At 43.2% G+C, this 21,922-nt stretch overlaps 1 protein-coding gene across 1 annotated transcript in view; it reads right to left on the bottom strand.

Annotated features, from left to right (window-relative positions):
• MCC (MCC regulator of Wnt signaling pathway) overlaps positions 1-21,481 on the bottom strand; it is a 274,629-nt gene extending 253,148 nt beyond the window's left edge. The window contains exon 1 of the mRNA XM_024743383.1: positions 20,920-21,481. Within this exon, the coding sequence (XP_024599151.1) occupies positions 20,920-20,976 (57 nt within the window). The 5' untranslated portion in view covers positions 20,977-21,481. The remainder of the gene's footprint in view (positions 1-20,919) is intronic.
• Positions 21,482-21,922: the final 441 nt, after the last annotated feature.

Raw genomic sequence — 21,922 nt, forward strand, 5'->3', positions numbered from 1 at the left:
ATCAAGTGGGTAGGCAGCACAGAAATCATTAAAATGTAATAATGTCAACAAGGTGGCTGGTGAATCCTGGGGCCGCCAGCAACAGGGACTGTAGAAATGGAGCAAGGGATGGTTTACAGAAGTTACTGTTTCACTGATGTGAAAACAGTAATGGACTAAGGAGAGAGAACTACCAGTCCTATGATAATAGAAAGGAAAATGAAAGAACCTCTTAATCTACTGTATTTACCAGAACAGTGCCTGAGGGGCTGAGAGTGACAATGGACAAATGTTTGGAGTAGAGAAATGCAGCATTTCTTCCAAATCAGGAAATTGATTAATTACCAATTACCAAATCAATGTCTAGTTCCTAGCAAACAGTAGGAATGCTGGAATGTGTGTCGTTTTCCCATTCTGGCAAAGTTCCATTACCAGCTACTGCATAAGGGGATCAGAGGTTTCCAACTTGCTCAAGGGTTTTCTTAAAAGCTGCCTGCAGGGAAAGCACTGTAGATGAGCCAGGAGATCTTAGGAAGTTTACATAAAGCTGAGAGTGGGGGATTCTGTGCTCTGAGTCACGCCTTCAACACGCAGGGTCTCTGTCAACTGGATCGTCTTTGATTTTCTCATCTTGTATTAGGTATTACAGAGGGACAGCAGAAGAGTACATGAAGTACCAGCCATTCCCAGCCACTGAAGGTACTTACAAGCTCGTAGGGGAGGAAAGTTAAGCATGAGAAACAGGATGAAGCCACGTTTTAAAGCACTTAACGTGTGCTTGTAGCAACTAAACGCAACAGGAGTTTTAGAAAGGAGGGATGAGAGTAGGCACGAGGTGGTGCCAGCTGGACCAAACAAGGGCATTTTCACGATGAAATTGGATTAAAGAGAAGTACAAATAACGTGATGCAAATGGCCACGGTAATCAAGATCAGGAATCTCTTCAACCATGATAATCAACTGGATGATGAAAGAAACACTGAGTCATATGAAGGGTGGACAGGTTAATAAATCCTTCCTCCATGGAATATGCTCTGTTCCCTGTTTCCTGTCTTCATCTCCCAGTTCTGCCTATCATGTTACGCTCCTAAATTCCACTCCTAATTATGGGCTGCCCTCAGGGTTTATCTGTACCACTGACATACAGAGGAAGAGAGGGTTTTGACTCTGTGCAGAGAAAGGCCAGCGTCTCCAGCACACATGAATTGCTGAACATTGTATATCCACTGGCCATATGAAGCAGGGTGGGGGACTTCCAGAAGGTCACTGAAGAGTATCGCACAGGGACTTAGCTCAGTCATGCTATTAGGCAACACCCACTTCCTATGGTAGCCTCCATGTTTGTCACAATGTGTAGCAGTAGAGTGGAGCATAAATCAGATTCCGGGCATTAGAAATTGGTCAGTTCCTTCCTCCACTTTGCTAAGAATTCTTAGCAAATCAACTTCTTCCTAGGAAAGGGGGAAACCAGCAGAGAAGCATCTGTGCTAAGCTGGGATCATTTAATTTTGACTAAGGACACTTTTGAAGGCTAATGAAACTAAGGCCAAATGAGCACTCTGACAGCTATTTCCAATCATTCAATCCGTCAAGTTTCCACTACAATCCTTTGATGGGCCAGATACTGGGCTATTGGAAACACCCAGTATGAATGCTTTCGTCATCCAAGTTCCCACAATCAACTCTATTTTCATAAATACTCATTGCTGAATGAATGTTATAACTCAGGATTCAGAAAATATGTCTGCAAGCAATGACATTTCTGGGTAAGAAACCGGACTCTGACACCTCCCTGCCCCCTGCCTGGATTCCCAGCTTGGCTTTTAGGCTGCCAGAGAATGGGGACAGGGGGCTTCACACACACAGCCTGTGGGCTTCCCTTAATTTTCTGAAAGCAACAAAGACCTAAGGCCATCCCAACAAGCAAAGCCTCCAGCCAACACTTGATCCAGGGTGGGCCATCCAATTCATGAACTCCTTAAAAAAAAAAAAAAAAATGAAAGCAACAACAACAAAAAAACACCCTGAAGCTACAAGTGGACTCTCCTCCTTCTGCCAAAATAGTTACTCCAATTCCAAGAGCTAAATTGATTACACAGCAGAGTTTCCCAAGCCAGTAGGTTAAATGTTGCTCTAGATTAACATTTTGGTCACATCCACTTTAAACAAAAATTAAATAAAGCCTTTAACTGTAGACTAGTACTTGCAATGTAGTTCAATTTAGGGATTTCCAAGTAATCATTCTGCTGTTATTTATAGGAAGTCACCATTAAAACAGGAACACTAGCAATTCATAATGGTCATACTCAGCCAGAAAATCAAACTCAGCAGCTCCTATGATTAAAAAGGACTCCACTGGGCCCCAGGGACTGAGCTTCCTACAATTAGACTGGTTCATGAAAGACTTTGCAACGATAGGTTAATATGAGTTCACGCAGAGAAAGGTAAGTATCAACATACATATAAGAAAGGAGTAATACATTATTAGATGTTCAGATGAAATATCCTTTTTAAAAACATCATTCTAAAATCTGTTTTGCCTGGTGATTTAAAAAAAAAAAAAAGGCAGGATAACTCACGCTACCCCCACCTCCCACACCTCTAAGGATCAGAACGTCAAGGCCACAGTGGCCACAGTAACACTGGCCCCAAAGGGTAACCAAGCATGGAACTGTGCGGCAGCCATGCTGTCTCTCTGCACTCCTGCCCTAGTGCCATCTGACACCCAGCAGCCCTCCTTCACCATTTTAAAGGCATTCTTAAATAAGCAGCGGCAGAAGACTATGTTAGCAGGCCAAAGGTAGAACAACAGATGGTCCCAATTTATTTTAGCCAGTGTATTTGTTTTTTTGGTTTTTTTTAAATCGGCCTTTTCAGTCTTTGTCTTATTTTACAAAGATCACCCCAAGACCTCAAGGCACCCTCATTTTTTCTTCTTTTAACACCAGATATCAACCTGCATGATACAGTGCTCAGTTTCTTCATTCACTCACATTTTTTTTCTCTCTCTCTCTCATTCCTCTCCCTCCACCCATCTACCCTAAATATTAATATATAAGAAAACACAAAGTTATATAGGTACATTATTTATATGAACAAAATATTTATTCAATAGCTATCTGGGCATGCATATAAGATGGACTATTAGAGTTATTAAAACTCAAGTTTTGTTTTGTTTTTGTGGTACGCAGGCCTCTCACTGTTGTGGCCTCTCCCATTGCGTAGCACAGGCTCCGGATGCGCAGGCTCAGCGGCCATGGCCCACGGGCCCAGCTGCACCACGGCACGTGGGATCCTCCCGGACCGGGGCACGAACCCGTGTCCCCTGCATCAGCAGGCGGACTCCCAACCATTGCGCCACCAGGGAAGCTCCTCAAGTTTTTTTAAAAGAAAACATATCAAGGAAAACTTGAGGAAAGTAGGATATAATATTGTGAAACTCAAGTATAATCCCTTTAAAGAAATACTAATAACTAAAAGAACATACCAAAATGTTACCAATAATATAATTACAAGACTTTTTTACTAATTTATTTTCCAAATTTTGTATGTACATGCATTACTTTTGTGATCATACCCATATACCCCTTTCCCTGCCCTTTCCTAAGGAGGAATCAAAGGTAGAAATGCCCAGGTGATGTCATGAACTCATCGGATTTTTCTTAAAATTTAAAAGAAAATGTGACTATAAAAGCACAACCGGGCTTCCCTGGTGGCGCAGTGGTTGAGAGTCCGCCTGCCGATGCAGGGGACACGGGTTCGTGCCCCGGTCCGGGAAGATCCCACATGCCACGGAGTGGCTGGGCCCGTGAGCCATGGCTGCTGAGCCTGCGCTCCGCGACGGGAGAGGCCACAACAGTGAGAGGCCCATGTACCGAAAAAAAAAAAAAAAAAAGCACAACCTGTTTCAGTTATAATGGCAGATTCTGAACCATAAACATGTATGCATATATTATATACACATAAAATGCTACAAGGCAAAGACTATGGTACTTTGACCTGCACTGGACCTGTACTTTGACTGCATACTGGAGTATGCAACAGTACCATTTGGTTGCTTCACATTACCCCTCACTTACGTGGTACCTGAGGGTAGGCATCTACCGTGGAGAGGCTGAAATGGACTACAACATTAGCCGTCAACTCATCTGTACCGTAAGTGAACAGCCATGAAGACCAAAGGTTCCCAAACCGATCTCTTTCTGAGCCTTATTAGCCCACAGCCTACTAGTAACACATTTCCACTTACATAACCAACAGGCATCTCAAAATCAGCATGCCTAAGTCCAAACTCATCCTTCCCCACAAACTGGATTTTACATGACATCTCCAACCTCTCCTGCCAACCTAACCTTCTCAGAAACCCGGACATTGCCCCCAATGCCTCTCCTTCCCAGCAACCTATCAACCCACCCAGAAACCCCAGGTCTTAGAGATGCCAGTTCTAGAGGCCATGACGACATGGTCTGAGAGGGCTGCAGGCATCATGCAAACAGCAGGGACTTCTAGAATCAGACCCAAGTTTAAACTTGGCCTTGACACCTACGAGATGTATAACCTTGGGCAACACCCTTAATCCTTCTGAGCTTCCAAATGCCCCTAAGGATAGGACCTATGTTATGGGACTGTTGCAAGGTTTAAATAAGGTCATGCACTCAAAAGGGAATATATAGTTGGATGTTATACAAGTGCTAGTGATCAATGCCGAACAGCAGCCACTCTGATAGGAATGATCACGTCTGCAGTCCTGTACAGTGTATTAAGTGCTATAATGCAGAAATGCCCAATGCTGTGGGAACATATGGAAGAGGATGGAATCTAGACCAGAGTGGGAATGTCAGGGAAGATTTTCAAGGCAACTAACACTTAAACTAAGCTCTATGAGATGAGCAGAAAGTAGATAAGCAAAGGTGGAGGATATGGATAGTGTACCAGCAGAGGAAGAGCAAATGTGAAGTTCTAAGGTCAAGAGACAGCCAGGCACCTTGAAGGTATTGCAAGTAGTTGAGTTGGCTGGAGGCTAGAATGTGAGGGTGAGAAGTGGCCAGATGTAGCTGGAGAGGCCAACAGGGGCTAAGGAGCTGGGTACCCTGAAATGAAGGGTTTTAAGCAGGGAAATGCCATTTTTAACATGCACGCAAAGTGCTCAGCACTTCTGAGTGCTATTCCTGAATACTCTATGTAACTGCTTCATTTTCACTACTATGTACTCTGGTTTATGCTGTTCCAGAAATTTACAATCTTATATGTTTTTTCTTACGCTACCCTCTTCCTACTAATTATTAATATGTTAGAGTGTTTTCTAAAAGCAATTTTTTTTAATACGCGAAGGTGTAAAAATTTACAAAGTAATTTTACAGAGTAATTCAAGTGTGTTTTTTTATTTACATAAAAAAAGATTGGATTACACAGATTGCTTTTAACATAAGCTTTCTTAATACTTTCGGGTTTTCACGTAAGGATCCCCGGTGACTTCATGGAAATCCTCGACAATAATTCAGAAATTATTGTTGGAAGTAGAAGCAAACTGATGATCCATTAGAGCAAGTTTAATAAAAGCCTCTCAAATCACAATATAAATTAATGGAGATAAAAAAATGTGCAAATGCAAATTTGACATTTTTGAAGTTCTACAAGTCCAAATAGTACTGTGTAAATGCAAAGCAAGGTAAACTAGATTACAGCTATATCTTGCCTGCAACATTATTTTGAGTCTGAACAGATGCAGGTAAACCACGTTTATATATGTTAACTCTTAGTTTAGCAGTGGATGATTCTCACTCCTTAGTGATACCCTATGTTTAAGGACAGTTAAATCTCATTACTGACATGGTCTAGTCTCTGGCTTACTCTTTGACAAGATCTGTGTTGCTCTTTCCCCCTCACTCACTCCAGTTTGATCAGTTTGGCCCTCTTCATGTACTTTGAACCAGCCACGTTATTCCTTTCTCAGAACCACTGACCAAGCCACACATTCTTCTGGGAACAACCTTTCTCCTGAACGTTTCTTGATTACTCTCAGGTTAGCATGGTGGCAACCTAAATGTGCCTGATACAATTCCTTCCAACTTCCCATTAAAATGAAACATTTAAAATATATATGCTTATGATTTTTTTAAAAAACGAATATGTAACTTTAAGTTTTGTAAAATCCCTATCCACTAATAATGTTACCAAATTCACAGGAATGTTCTCTTGTCATCCAGGGTCCTACGATGATACACCAACCACTTGTGCTACCTACCACCGGTCAAAACTATGGATGGCCCTACCTTCAGGTACTGAATGTGAATATATTACAAAAGAACATTCATGACTTAATGAAAGTAACATGTTGGATTTCCAATGAAGTTGAGGATAATATGAACACGTTATCGTAAGAAAGATTTCACAGAATGATACATAACTCTAAATAGTTTCTGAATCAAAGTAAACTTTAAAAGACAATCTGACAAAATACTGATAATGATGTACTTGTGGACATCTGTCAAACCTACAAAGCCGTAAAAGCAATTTTTAAATTTTCCTCAATTTACTTGAATTAAAGGCAGAAATGTAAAGGGAAAATCCCATCAGTCTTTACCTGGCCTCTTTGGCAGTCAGAAGAGCAATGAAAAGGTTAATTTCTTATGTAAGTCATAAACCTCAGAACTCTCCACATAACCGATCACACTAACTTCTCAATTCCAACTGCTGTGCTAAGCAGTATTTACAAGACACCGCATCAGCCTCATCATTTCATAGCATAATATGCTCCAATCTTCCCATCCAGCCCACATAAGCACCAGTGGTTCAGGGCGCTCAGAGTCAACCAAAGAATCACGGGCTGATTGCTTTCATGAAAATGTAATTCTACCACTGAGGACTATTGCAGTCACACTTTGAATGAAATCTACCCAGTAACCCAGACCTCACTGGAATCCCTTATTAGCTCCATACCGCCACCTATGAACACTGATATTTTTAAAAACCTAAATTAGTGAAATGAATTGAAATCTTTATCATTCCCACCAGACTAAGAATCATTCACCTAAGAAAAGCAATTAACATATTCCTGTCACTTGCAAATGAATGCTGAAGCTTAACTGCAGGGACTTCGCTACCTTTGCAAGGACGTCTTTTTGCATGTAGGGCACAATTACATATAGAATTAATCTCCACGCCCTCATCCTTAAATACTACATATTCATTTCTATTTTGGAAAGAACACTGCTAAAGCTAAAGGCATTAAGTTACCATTCTCACTAGTTCTAACGACTTTAGTCAGAGTATGAAAGAACACTAATTTCTTAAGAAAAAAGTATAACGGATGCTTTTGAATATCAAAACTATGCTTGTGCATCAGTTTTGTTGTACTGAAGGCAACAATTTTTAAAAAGTATAGATTTAGGCTTTGATATGCATAAAGGGAGGGAATATTTGCAAGATGAAACAGAAGTAATTTTGCACCATATTGTTTCGCTTGAAGTATTCCAACAAAATATCTGCATTGCCATCCTTCACATTTATCATTTCTAATACAATAGCACAATCTAGCTCCTGGAGCTACTTCCACCATCCCAGGACTAGACCTGCTTCCAAACAGCTTCCACTCTGATCTCCTCTCTTCCTAAGAGAGAAAACCCAGAGCAGCCCAGATACGCCCATGAGACTCGGCTGGAAGCAAAGCTCTCCAACCTCAGTCATACTGGGTGGGTTCCTAAGGGCCCAGTGTTTGCTTTCAGAAGGGGATGGAGGGGAGGTGCAACCCGGATCCAGCTTCAGGGAGTGGGAACCTGGTGGTGGACGATGAAGTTTACACCATTAATTGGTACAAAAGTAGCTGCCTTTGTGTACTTTTTCTCTCTTAGTCTTTTCTTTTTACTTCTTTTCATCATACATAACTATCATGTGTCCTGCCAACCACGCTGCAATAATGTGCTCTGAGAACAGTGCATTTCTCCAGCCACTGGCCACTCCCCTACCAGGTAAGCTTCTGAGATGACAGAGCACTTCCGGTGAAGCAGTGTTGCCAGACAGCAGGGGGTACCTGACAGAGAGTTAACTGGGAGCTGACAAAGGCCTTCTAGACACGGGCCTGAGTGTCTGCGAGAGGGCAGGAGGGACCAGGTGGAAGAATACTGGTTACAAGAAGCTTTTGTATGACACAAGACCTGTACTTCTCCTTTTACCTGTCTGGTATTCAAATCGATCTGGGTTGGAGGTACGGACTTGTGAGGCAGCAGCTTAGAGATGGTAGTTTAAGCCATGGGAATGAGTAACGTCACCTGGAGGCGCATTCTCGGAGACTCACGTTTGTTTCCTTCTCATTGCCCTCAGGTATATCCTCTTCAGCAAATGATCACACTGTCTAACAACTTCAAAACCCGGGAGGAAATATTCCATCACTTCCTCCTTTCTGACCATCAGACAGAACCTCAATCAGGAAGCTTTTCAAAAATTCTTTCAAATGAAAAAGTTAGCTGTACACAGCAATAGAGATGGCCTTCACTGCTGGCGGACACATCCCAAGTCCTCCTCAGACCCACTTAGCAAGGCTCCCCTGGTCTCCAGCAGAGGAGTCTCCTGCATCTGCTACTGTTCTTCCAGGCAAAGCTCCCACCCGCACTGCTGCAACCTTCTTCCAGTAAACAGATCATAACTCGGAAGGGAATCCACAAAGTGTGCCTCACTGATAAAAGCCTATCTCCATGAAAGAAATAGTTACGCAATAGCAATACATGAACATCATCAGTTTCTCTGCAATGCATCCTTATCCTGGGCATTGGGAGTGGCCTGCAGTGCCTTCCCTCTCCCACGTTACGCCATCAACTAGAATGGTTGTGCTATGGTCGGTCCTGGGCGCTACAGCTGGGACAAAATTAGGAGAAATTAAATAAAAGTGATCAACTAAAATTTAAAAAGTGATTACTGCTGCCACTCGTTAGCTCATTAACGTTCTGGCTCTGCAAATACAAAAAAGGAATACCTTTCTTTTCTAAGACTTGTCAATATTCGGAAGAACATTTTCCCAGATAATGAGCTTTTGGCATTAAGGTCCAGCACCCATCAGCAGGCTGTGAAACTCTTTAAGATTCCTGGATACCGTCTTCGTGACAAGTTTGCCTCCACTTAAGAACTTCTTTTAAATAATTTTAGTGCTCACTTACCACCACAGCTACTAATGTTCTGTTTGTAGTAGCAAAATAAGAATAATAATAACAAGAATATTGCAGGAGCTAACCAAGAGTATTTATCAGGTCTGATAAGCACTACATAGGTTATGTCACTGGTCTTCCCTAAGGTGGATACTCTCATTTTCACCATTTTATAATAGGGAACGTGCCGCCAAGAAAAGCAACTTCCCCCAGATCGCCTAGCTAGGAAGTGGCAGAGCTAGGATTTCAGAGCTCACAACTTTGCCACACGTGGTTTTGCAGACAAACTGAGGTCGTGAATCAAGTAACTTGGCCCAGAGGAGAAGTTAATGAAGAAGGCGGTCAAAACACAGAGGCCTTTCCTAGTCACTCAACGTATTACCCTGACCCCAGCAGGTCATCCTTGCTGGCTGGGACATGTTAACACCAGGTAAGAAAGATGCCCCATCTTCAACACTCGGGGAATTAAAGGGTTTGAAGGCAGCTTTATCAACATCAGACACTTTCTTCGGCCATAATTACATGTTTGTCCTGACAGCATTTTCATTAGCAACTCAGAAGCCCCAAATGAGGAACAGTCTTAAAAGTCACTCTATCATACCAGAAGGCATACTGCTTTCTGCCCTATCCATACATCAAGGCATCCTGAAAAAAGGGGATCCCACTTTTAGTTTAAATCTACCCACTGGAAGTAAAAACTCCTGTCCTGCGGTCCAACTCGCCTATTTTCCCCCTCCTCACTGTCAACCCCCTATTAATAATCAGCCCAGGCAGAGCAGCCCTGCACTATCTCATTCCCACAGTACTCCTATTCCAAGCTCACTCTCATCCAAACACATCATCAAAAGTGCCCCCAATCAAGCATGAAAATAAATTAGGTTTTGGTTTAACCAGGATTAGATTCCCAGCACCAAGAAATAAAGTAACAGTTATCTAATCTAACAGGCCAGCCTCAGACTTCCTGGCTACTCTCCACAGGCCCCTGTTGCCAAAGCCCTCTCCTAAAAATCCCCTTTAAATACTGTGAAATCACCACATGTCGGTGGGGCAATGTAACTCTTCAAGTGCCATGAACATAACTCTTAACTCTGGTGCCCGCCTAACCTTGCTCGACATCATCTAGTCTGTCCAGAGGGAGAGCTGCTGGCTGCCAGCCTGTGAAATGAGCACTTGCCCCACCACGCGTCAGGAAGTTACTTCTTCCTGGACACCGTGGAGGAAGGAGTCCTCCTGGGTTTGGGAAAGCCCGTTTGTTTTCCATGGAGAAGCAGTGCATGTTCATGCCTCATTTTACACTCACTGTAACTCCATCTGGAAACAGCCAGTGGCTGTGCAAAGCTCCAACCACAGAGAAAATCAGACCTGGACAAAGGAGAAAAGGGACAGGGACTTGATATCCAAAACATACAAAGAATATATTTTGCAACAACAAAAGATTCCTAAACAACTTGATTAAAATTGGACACGGACTTGAATAGACATTTCTCTGACGACGACAGGGCCAATACGCACATGAAAAGAGGCTCAATATCAGTGATCATTAGGGCAATGCAAAGAGAAACCACAATTAGATACCACCTCATACCCATTATGATGGTTATTATTTAAAAAGCAAAATAAAACAGAAGAGCAGGGTTGGCAAGGATGTGGACAAGTTGGAACCTCTGTGCATTGCTGGTGGGAATGATGTAAAGTGGAATAGCCTCTATAGAAAATGGGATGGCAATTCCCCCCAAAATTAAATACAGAATTATCACATGCTCTAGCAATCACACTTCTGGGTATGTACCCAAAATAAATGAAAGCAGGGACTCAAATATTTGCACACCCATATGCATCACAGAATTATTCACAATAGCCAAAAAGTAGAGGCAACCCAAGTGTCCACTGACAGACGAATGGATAAACAAAATACACACACACAGTAGATTAGCATTCAGCCATAAAAAGGAAGTTCTGACACATGCTACAGTATCAATGAACCTTGAAGACATTATGCTAAAGGAAATAAACCAGTCATGAAGGGATATTTTATGATTATACTCACATGAGATATCAAGATTAGTCAAATTCATAGTGGGGCAGAAAGTAGAATGGTAGTTTCCAGGGGCACGGGAAGAGGGAAACAGGGAGTTAGTGTTTAACGGGTACAGGGTTTCAGTTGCAAAAGATGAAAAAGTGCTGTACACGGATGGTGATGATGGTTGTACAATAATGTGAATGTACTTAATGCTACAGAACTGTACCCCTAAAATGGTTAAGACTGTTCATTTTATGTTATGTATATTTTACCACAATTTTTTTAGAAAAGGACAGAAGGGCGCAGACTATTACAATATACCCAAAAATCACAGAGCTAAAAATAAATGCTTCCAATTATTTTAATAGTGTCATCAGTAGTCATGTCCTATGTATATGAGAATACTGAAGAATTAGGACTTCCACCTTTTAAAATAATTACAGACTGTTATAAAACACACACTTTAAAACAAATCCTGTGATATAGAAATTGAGGAAGTTGAGGTAGAAGAGGAAAAATTATCCCTGAGAGTTAAGGAAAAAAATCTGAGTTCTACACTTCCCCCTCTGCTGCTAGCCAGCCTTCTTTATGCCTCAGTTTCCTCATCAGTCGTACAAATGGTTTGGATAAAATAAACTGCAAATCAAAGAATAGCTTAATGGCACCACCCAACAGAATTAGACAATCTCCCTTGTCTAATTCCAAGCTTACCTGGAATCTTTCTGGTCATAATCTGACTGCCAAATACCTTTTCAATAAGAAAAAAGGTCTCAGCATTCCAGGTTCCTTGGAGCTATATTGGTTATAAATCAATAAACTGGATACAAAAGTTCATTAAAAAAATAAAATCAGTGATTACAAAGAGAGGAAGGAAATGGGTCCAAGTGAGAGTGGAAAACAGAGTTCAGTTTTCCTAATTCCGAACCCACCTATATTCTACATCATCAGCATCCATCAACACCGAACCATCCATCAGGGAAGGGATGGCAGTTTTCAAATCCTTCTTGGCCAGTGGCCACATCACTTAGTTCTTTAAACCATTCCTTTTAAGGGGAAAATACACTCACATACTCTGAAGATGCCCCAAAATAATTATAGTTTGTTTTTAATGCATATAACAATTGTTTCTGCTTGTAGAAAATGACACCATTTGAAAGTTTGGGACTATGCGCAGGCTTTAAGAGTGAAGGAAACAAAAGGAGAAGCATCTGACTGATCACTCTACCCTTTCCTTTCATTGGCTTTTGGGGCACAACTTTCCAGGTTTCTTTGCTAGCTCCTCCTCTTTCCGAGGATATCTCCCTTCCCCTGCTCCACAATAAAACACACACACACACACACACACACACACACGAAAAGGATTTTAAAAAATCAACTCAGGCATATTTTCAAATCATTCCAGAGAAATCCAGATTCTTCTCCAAAGCCTACAAGAATATAGGTGATCTAGCCAGAACTATTTTCTCTGACCTCACCTCCTTCTGCTCTCCCCTTGCTCACTGCACTCCCAGCCAGGTCTCCTCCTTGCTGACACACACCATGCATGCTCTTGCCTCTGACACCTTGACCCTTATCAGTCTCAAGGCCTGAAATAATCATCCTCATCTTTGCATGGCTCTATCCCTCCTTGCATTCAGGTCTCAGTTCAAAGATTCCTGCAGACAGGTCTTCCCTGATCAGTAAAATAGCATCCCTCCCTCTTTCATTCGTCTTTCCTCCTCTTCATCACCACTGGATCTCTTCATCACCACCACATACATCTGTCACATGTATTGTCTGTCTCCCTCTAGAATGTAGTATCCATTAAAACAGGGACTACATCAGTTTTGTTTCTGTATCCCCACACCTAAGAACAGCACCTGGCATACAGAAGGCACACAGTGTTTGCTGAACAGAAAAATGAAGTAGGAATAGAGAGTAAGTTACAGTAATAATGACCAAGTTAAGTTTCCTCAAATGTGTCCTTTAACCAAAATATATAAGTGATCAATCCAACACATCTGTCACACTATAATGGCGACTGCTGTTCGGTCCAACAAGTAAATTTGAAGTCTGTGGTTGCCCTGTGTCACACATTGGCTAGGTACTGGCAATACTGTGATGGGTTTCACTCTGTCCCTGCCTTCAAAGATCGCACGGTCTCCCAGGGAGGCTGTGGATAATTAAAGTAAGTGTTGTGAACACAGATGAGGGAAGGACAACTAATCTGGGAGGTTGGGAGGGACCCAGGCTGAAGCAAGAAGTCATCGCAAGTGTGCCATGTATTCTATGGACAAGTCCACACAACCCACAGGAAACAGGGACAAGCAATTACTCCCACTCCTACCCTGCAACCAACCAGAGGACTCCATTGCTTTTCTAATTGACAGGCCATCTTTTTTCACGTTGGCATTCTTCCCTTGACAACTACTTCAATATTTCTCACAAATCCAGCTGGAGTCGTTCACTGACATGCACACACACTGAGGCTTTCTGAAACTTTCTGTTCTCAGGTGATGGAACACCACAGCCTTTGGCTTAAGATGCATTTGCATCTCGGGCCCCATATGTCCCATCATGTGTTCCAAGCACTGATCAAACCTCCTGACAAGCAATCTGCCTCAAAATATCCCACCAGCCAAGGCATTGAGTAGCTTTACCGTGCGATTTTTCCAGCCCAACAGACTTTGATTGCTATTTACAAAGTTAACAACCCTAACCTACAGCTTTTTGCATGACAAGTAGAATCAACAGCTGCTAATGCTGAATTTTTTTTTCCTAAATTGTCTCAAAGTTTAACTTCTCTGCTGAGTTTCAAAAATATCTTGAAAGACTTACATATATAAAGTGCGTTATAGCCTCAGTCACTCCTTATAATAGTGCAAACCTTCCAAAAGGTGGTTTCTATTCCCCCATGAATGAATTTTGGCTGTTTCTGTTCAGCAAGAGAAAAAGGACATTTGCTAGAAAGAGAGGACAGCTTTGTGGTCCCAGTAAATATTTGCTCTATAAATTGAACTTCTTTTTATCTGCATAATCCAGGTTATTCTCTTCTTGTTTCTTTCAAGAATGAAAGATGGCCACTGCTAGGAATTCAGATGTGGTTGGGGGAGACGAGAAAATAATTGCAAATAATTTATCTGTGCCATGCCACCCCCTCGCAGATGTAAAAATCCACATCCTAACTACTATCAATTTTCTGTGTCTTTTTTTAGCTTGTCTGATTCTGTAATCTCGCCAACATAAACCTCTTTCCCAGAATCTGGAGTTTACTTAAAACGTCGTAATCTTGGTTTTCTGAAATTTGATTCCTTGGATCAAAACCTAAATTTGCAATCTTTGTTCATCAACAACTTCTTAATCTTTCCGTAAATGCAGTTTTTATTTTCCAATTACAGTCTGGCTTTGGAGGAAGCCTTCCACATGACATGCACTGGGTAAATTAGCTTCAGGCAGCTGTTAAAACAGCACCTTGAGTTTATTTCCTGAGTATCACCATCATATTCCCTACTCTGGATGGGTGCCTCCACTCAAAGTTCTGGCACCTCAAATCTGGCAGCCATAGTCCTGTAAATAATTCATCAGCATGAAAAGTCTTGGGATTAATTTTAAAACTTCCTGTCTGGACAAAGCACTTCTTCAGAATCAAGGTTCTCTCTCTGCTTTCAGGTCGGTGGCCATCTCAGTTCCTGGTCTCCTGCCTGGTCTTTGACTAACCTCCTCCCCTCACATCCCACTGCTCCTTCCCCTGTTTCTTGACTACCACCTGGTTCCAGCCATGCTTCATCTACTGACCCCGCCCACTGGGCTCCACTCAGGGTCTTGCAGGCCCTTTCAGCACCTGCTTCCTCAGGACCAAGCCACCAGCAGCTGCCTTGCCACACAGCCCTGGCCACCCACTTCATCGGCTTTTTCATCAAACTCAGCGCTCTGCAGCCCCACAGTGATTTAGCCAACCGCTGTAGAAGCCTAGAGCCCCACCTGCAGGGGTAAGAGAACCCTAATTCTTGTCAAGAGGGAAATCTTATTCTCATCTGGCACCTCAAATACTGTAGCACTAATTCCTCAGACGCCTCAGAGCACACAGGCAGTGGAACAGAGGTCATGGCGCCTCTATCTCCCTTGCAGTAAATGGTAACAGAAGGAAGCCCTTCCTGGATCATGACTGCCCGATTCCTTATTAACAAATCTGCTCTAGAAAATCAATGTCTACAATTCTTCAGCCACTTGAAGGTGACAGCAACGAGCATATTCACACCACTCTTATCAAAAACATTTATCTGGGTATTGCATAGAGATTATAATACAAATCAAGTTAAACAGGCTTATTAGATAGAATACTCCCTCCTAGGAATATGTGATCAAAAGCTGAGAGCACAGAAATGACTCTTCTAGGAATTCACTCTGAAGAAAGATCCTTACCAATAAAAAAAACTCATGTGGGAAGATTTCAGCATTATTTGTAATTGCCAAATATTGCAGGCCTAAATATCTAGACAGAGAAGTCCAGTTGAATAAACTACGGTATATTTACCAAATGAAGTACTATGAAGTTGTAATTGAGAATAAAGAAAATTATGAACTAAAAAAAAAAAAAAAAGGCTGAGAGCAGTAACAGGAACCAATGAAAGGAAACAGTGGAGGAATGGCAGACTCTGGAGAAAGACTACCTGGCCTCAAATCTTGAGGTCACCATTAATAGTCTGTGCAATCTTGGTAAGGGTTTTCACTTCTTTATGCCTTAATTTCTCCACCTGTAACATGGGCATAACAGCATGTATCTCACAGAGTTTTTGATAATTAAGCATGTCAATACCTGGGAAATGCTTAGAATGTGTTAGTTATTACAAACCAATAAATTAACAGCTAAACTGACAAAATAAAATGACAAAAACTACTGCCAGCCATTGGGAATTAAGAGATCAGGGTTTTAGACATGGCTCTTGTTTTGTGGCCTCTGGAGTAGATTAAAAATGGTTGCAAATTCTTTATCACATCCCCCTTGAAGAGGTGGGATCTATTTCTTCACCCCTTTGAATCTGGGCTAAGCATATAGCTGTTTTAACCAACAGAACACATAGACATGACCCTGTGCCAATTTCAGTCCTACATTTTAAAAGAACTGACAGCTTCCACCCCTCCTTGGAACCCAGCTGCCATGCTGAGAGGAAAACCCAAGCAGTACCTGGGCAGACCCGTGTAGAAGAGAAGTGAGGTGATCTCCCAGTCCACAGCCAGCAGCTGCTTGCCAGCCATGGAACTAAGCCATTTTGGAAGTGGATCGTCTAGCTGGGGGTCACAGACACAAGTCTTCCCACCCTCAGCTCTGCCCCAAACTGAGAAACCATGAACAAATAAGATTGTTATTTTAAGCCTCTAAATTTGGGGGGTAGTTTGTTACACAGCCATCGATAGCCAAAAAAGCCTCAGACCAAGCACTTAAATAAATCACTTTCTCAAATTTGATGTTTATAAAAAGGGAAAGGGAGAGAAGAGGCAAGGTGTTCATTCAAACATTTGTAGAACACCTACTATGTGCCAGCCTCTGTGACAGGCTGTGACACTGTTATTCTGATGCTTATGGTCTGTATCTAAGACAGACATTAAACAACTCATTAAATGAAGCGTGATTCCATAAGGACAGAGGAGTATAAAGAAGTAGAAATGGGTGTGGGAATACCAGGTGATCTCAGTCTCTGCCAACCCTGATATTTTGTAACTTCATGGTTTAGAGCAAGTACATCTGTGAGACGGCCACTTAAAGACAGTCATACAAGATAATCTATCTAGAGAACAATTTTCTCCTATATAAATTCACTTCTTAATTAAAGAGTATCAACAGAGATGTGGGTTTCAGTAGCCACGCAACAAGTGAATGGTGAAAGCATGAAAAGTTGCCTCTATAGCTTGCATTCAGGAGTGGAGTAAATCTTATGAAAGAGGCTTTGAATAAAGAAAGAAGGACAGAGTAAGGAAAATATGATTTTCTGGGGCAACAGAGGTTTCAAAGTAAATAGTGATGGGAGAATTTTACCTATTCATTGCTTAATGTTTAAAAAGCAAAGGCTATACGTTGATTGCTTTGGACAAGAGGTTTTAGTTATTCCCAGCAAAGAACAAACCCTTAAATATAAATTTTTAGTTTGCTACATAACTAGGCAGCTGTCTACCAGGCAAACAGATCCAGTCCACAGCTATTTTGTGAAGATGAGTAAATTCAAGTCATACCCTCATAACGCTGCACCTTAAGACCTCTTCCTAACGTCTAAATTATTCTAAGAACCAAGAAATGTGATTGTGACAGTAAAATAAGGTTCAGCTACATACTGGTCCCACAAGTTTTACCAAGACAAACAGAACTAACTGCTGATGGAAAAGCCATGGCGACGAGGAAAGAGATTTAGTGGCCTTCCCTTGACACGGTTTGGGAGAATTTAATCTAACGCGACTGAAAGTGTGTCTACTCAGCTTCTTGATCGTGGGGGAGGGAGCCTGAAAGTCAAACATTTAATTTTCTAAATACTTCTGATCTGGCTGATGTTGAAGTCCTTTCTTAACCTCACATTCGGAAAAGAAAAATACCCTTTGAGTCTTTGACAAGGCGAGCTATTAGCCAAGAAAAAAGAATAGCCAATTTATGCTTCTCAATTTTCCTTTTGTAGTACTGTTGTCAACGCTAAGGACTAGTTCACTTTGGTTAAAGTGTTTAGACCTGATAAAACCATTTGTGGTCATTGATAAATAAAAATATTTTGAATGTTCATAGGTAGAAACAATTTTACTGTCTGTTATAATCATCTCACAGGATCTTAAACAGCTATTGTTCAAAATAAAGACACAAAAGGAACACATTCATGAATTTCCTGTTTTTCCATTTTAAAGCCCTCAAGCATACCGTGGACACCTCATGCGCAATACCCAGCTAGGTCTCCTTATCATGTATCCCTCACATCCAAATCCCTCCTGCCTTTCTTGCACCCAAGCATTCCTGGAGCACTGCAGGCGGAGCTCAGCACCTCAACTGCTGACCAAAGCTAGCTGCTTTCACGAACAGGACAAGCAGATTACAGCAAGAAATTGATTCCAGTCACTCCCCCTTGTTTAGGATGTTGTGGCGTCAGTGTCAACAGTACTGTCAAAGAGTCAATGACTCCTGTGGAGAGAGAACCTTTGTAGAAGGGGTAAGCTCACAAGTCAACACCAATGAGAGAGGACTCTTGTTTACGATACCCAGGATAATGCTAGGCCCTTTCACAATTCTTCCTGCCCCTGAAACGCCTGGTGAGCATCAGGTTGAATCTGACCCTACGGTGACCTCCAGACAGCTTTGAGGCTCCTGAGCACCAAATAAGAGCACCAATAAGAGCTATGGCACCAAAGGGGGTTTTTATTAGCTCTGCTTTCAGGTGAGAAGGAGGAACCGACAACGAAAAGAGAATGGCAGCTTTGCCCCCCAGGACATTAAAGTAAAACCAGTGTTTAAGAGAAAAATTACAGTGAAAAGAAGAAACTCTACATCATAGACCCTATGTGAGAAATACAAATTAACTGTATTCAGATCTATATTCAGTATACTATATTCTGTATTCAGTATTCATATGGATACTGCCCTATGGATATTATAGAAAAGGCAAATGCTACAACTGTTGCCCATGATGAAGTGAACTGAGATTTAGGGTCCACAGGGTATGAATCACACATCTCCCCTTTGCTTACAAATTCTCTTTACATATACCCTAATTGAAGATATGTAAAAAACTAAAAGTAACTACCCTTACACTCCACTGCAATTACTCAATCTGCAGGGAAACTCAAGACCCGGAGGATGGAGTGGCAACTAAATCACTGAACCTAGAAAGAAGGCTGGAAAGAGGGCAAGAGGCAGAAAACGTGGTGAAGGACACAGTTGGGGCAGAAACTTGTTTACTTTCTTAGGGACAAAACTAAGTCCTATAATGCTCTAGTACTACAGCTCCAACTAAAGCAGGGGCCACGAAACACCCTCAGCTCTTTCACCTGGCCACAAGTTTCCAAGGAACACTTAAGGAGTGGATAAAACAAGGCAAAGAATGGAGAGTTTTAGTTCCCACCTGAGTTTCACAGATACTCTCAGCTAATCTAATGCACCCGCTGACCGTGCCAGTGCTCTTCAAGTCAATCCTGGCCTCCTCTCTCTCTCTCTTCAGCCTTCTAGCCGCCTTCATCCTAAATCTGTGATTCATTTTTGAGCAAAGGTACCTGAATAGCACACTTCAGGTGACAGAGTTAAAGCTGCCACACAGAAACAAACAATGTGAAGGACCTGGCAGAGACTCTGCAGGATACGTGCCTTTAGTTGCTTATTCTTAAACGTCCTTAGAAATCAAAGGCTTCTCCTAACAGTGTTATTAATGGAGTAGGGTCGTGGGTTCTGTTTTAGATCTGAAACCTCTCCCTGCATGTAAAATTGGCAAAATTCACTTAGGTCTCTGAGCCTCTTCCCCCACCTCCCATTTTTAAGTGAAGCTCTCACTCTCAGCATCTCCCCAGCTTTCTACATCACAGGGAAAACCACAGGGATTAGGAAATGCCTCTACCTCATTTGGCCAACATCTCAAAATGCCATCTCAAACTGGAGCAGGGAAGGCTCAGCACCAAGACACTTAGAGCACCAGGCAGGGGCTGACTGTATTCACTGCTGGATACCAGCCACAGACCTGCTCGGATTTCCCCCATCTACACCCCCCTCGCTTCCCCAGCACCAGCCCTCACCCCTCAAAGAGGGCTCCATCCTTTCCTTTTCCCTTCGCTGTCGGTCATCTGACATCACCTCTATCTGCCTTCTGCTGTCTTTATACGGCGCCTTTTCTCTCTTCAGCCATACTCAAGAAGCACAGACCACGTCGCCCCATGAATGACTCAGTGATGATGTTAAGAGGAAAACCCCCAGCCACCAAGCCTCCTGCTGCAGACAGATTTCCCTCCTCTTCAGAGCATCGTTCTGTGGGTTTCCCATCACACTTTTCAGGTATTCAAAGCCTGCGGGGTGGGGTGGTGGTGGTGGGGAGAATGTGCCAGAGGCATCCCTACGGTCATTAAAAAAGGTGGCCTCCAGCACCTGACCACTCATATACTTGCACACCGTTTGATGTCGCCTTAATCTCAAAGCTGGTCTCCAGCACTCAAGTGGATTTGCTACTGTGAGAGCCAGGAACTGCAAGTGCGCTTGCCTCAAAGACTCAGGAGTCCAGTCCCGGGCAGGAAATAAAGTTCTAAGCCGCTTTGATGTGCTTCCTCTCCACTCTCCTCCCCAACGCGGGTCATTCGTCTCAGCCAAGGAAAAGACCACCTTGCATGAACTGAACCAAACGCATCACACGTGGGAGCCTGCGGCCGACTCAGTACTCCGATGAGCTCCCCGGCCCCACCGATTTACTCACCATCAGATTAAGCTCAGCTGGGATCCCCATGTATTCTGCCGACTACGAAAGCTTATGTGATACATACATTGGAGGAAGGGGGGTGCGAATGGACAGGGCACCCAGACCACTGAGAGTAAAACGCCTTGGCGACGCGGGGAGAGCTTGTTTCTTTTTTAAGCCACTCGTCTCAGACTGAAATATCAAGCCAGTTCAGGTCATTTCCTGAGTAGCACAACAAGTTAAAACAAGATCCAGAAAATCTATTTATCTTTAATTGTGCCGCCTCCAGACTGGGAGCGCGAGGCGGGTGGCGTGTAGAAAAGTGGGAGACGGGGAGGGAGGGGGATTTGTCGCAAAGCAAATGCCTAAGAAACCAGAGCTCCCGACCTCAGCTGCTTCTTACCTCACTCAGCTCGGCCGAGTTGTCGTTTCCATATTTCATGGCAACTCCAGAATTCATGACTGCACTTTTCAGAGCCGAGCTCCTCCTCCTCCAGGTCTCGGCGCTTACGAGTTGGGTTTAGCAGGCTGGATATCCACTGCTTGGTCCCCTCTGGCACATTTTAGTCTAGACAGCCATTTTCACCCAGGACAGTGGTGAAGTCCACACGAAGGATGCAGGCACTCCGAAAAGGAACAGAGCCGGCTCGCGTTTCACGGACGAGCCATTGCTGCAGAAGGCTGGGCAGCGAGGCGCGCTCGCAGCGGCCGGGCCGGCGCGGGGACCCGAAGCAGTGCCACGCTCAGCGCCGCCTCGCGTCTCCTATGGTGCCTCGCCGCCCCCCATGACCAGACTGGAGGGCAACCCCGGCAGGATCCGGCCTCCCTGGAGGGCTTCCCGAAGAAACCAGGGCGGCGGGCCGAGGAAAATCTCGAGTTCCGGGGAGAGAAAGCAAGCTAAGAGAGCGCCGGAGCGCGGCTGCACTTCACGCTGAAGTTCCCCGTTTGAATCCTCGGGAGTTGTAAGTGCTCTGATTGAATACAGCTGTCTAGCTGCTGGCTACGGGGTGAGCGGAGGAGGCGGGGCCAGAAAGAGAAAAGGCGGGGGCAGGGGGGCGAGGGAGGAGGCCGAGCAGAGGAGACCTCGCCGGGAGAGCAGGCATCCTTCCAGCTCCCTGCGATAGTAATTACAGGACCCAGGTCCAGGAGGAGAGAAGAAACAGGAAAAGCCACCTGAGTAATTGTGCAGAAAAATGAAAAAACAAAACCAAAAAAACTTCCCTCCTAGTAGCCGCTTTCCATAATTTAAGAAGGTCAAGACAAATCTGAACACTATACATCAGGCAGCGCTGTGCACTTCTCATGGTACATTAAGATTTTACAAGATTGTGGGGCGGTCATTTTCCCTGATCAGTCTAAAGTCGACACTGAGGGTGTAAATTCACCGTCAAACTCCCCCCCCCCCC

Source organism: Neophocaena asiaeorientalis, unplaced genomic scaffold (assembly GCF_003031525.2).
Source record: "Neophocaena asiaeorientalis asiaeorientalis breed wild unplaced genomic scaffold, Neophocaena_asiaeorientalis_V1.1 scaffold26, whole genome shotgun sequence".
Taxonomy (NCBI): Eukaryota; Metazoa; Chordata; class Mammalia; order Artiodactyla; family Phocoenidae; genus Neophocaena; species Neophocaena asiaeorientalis.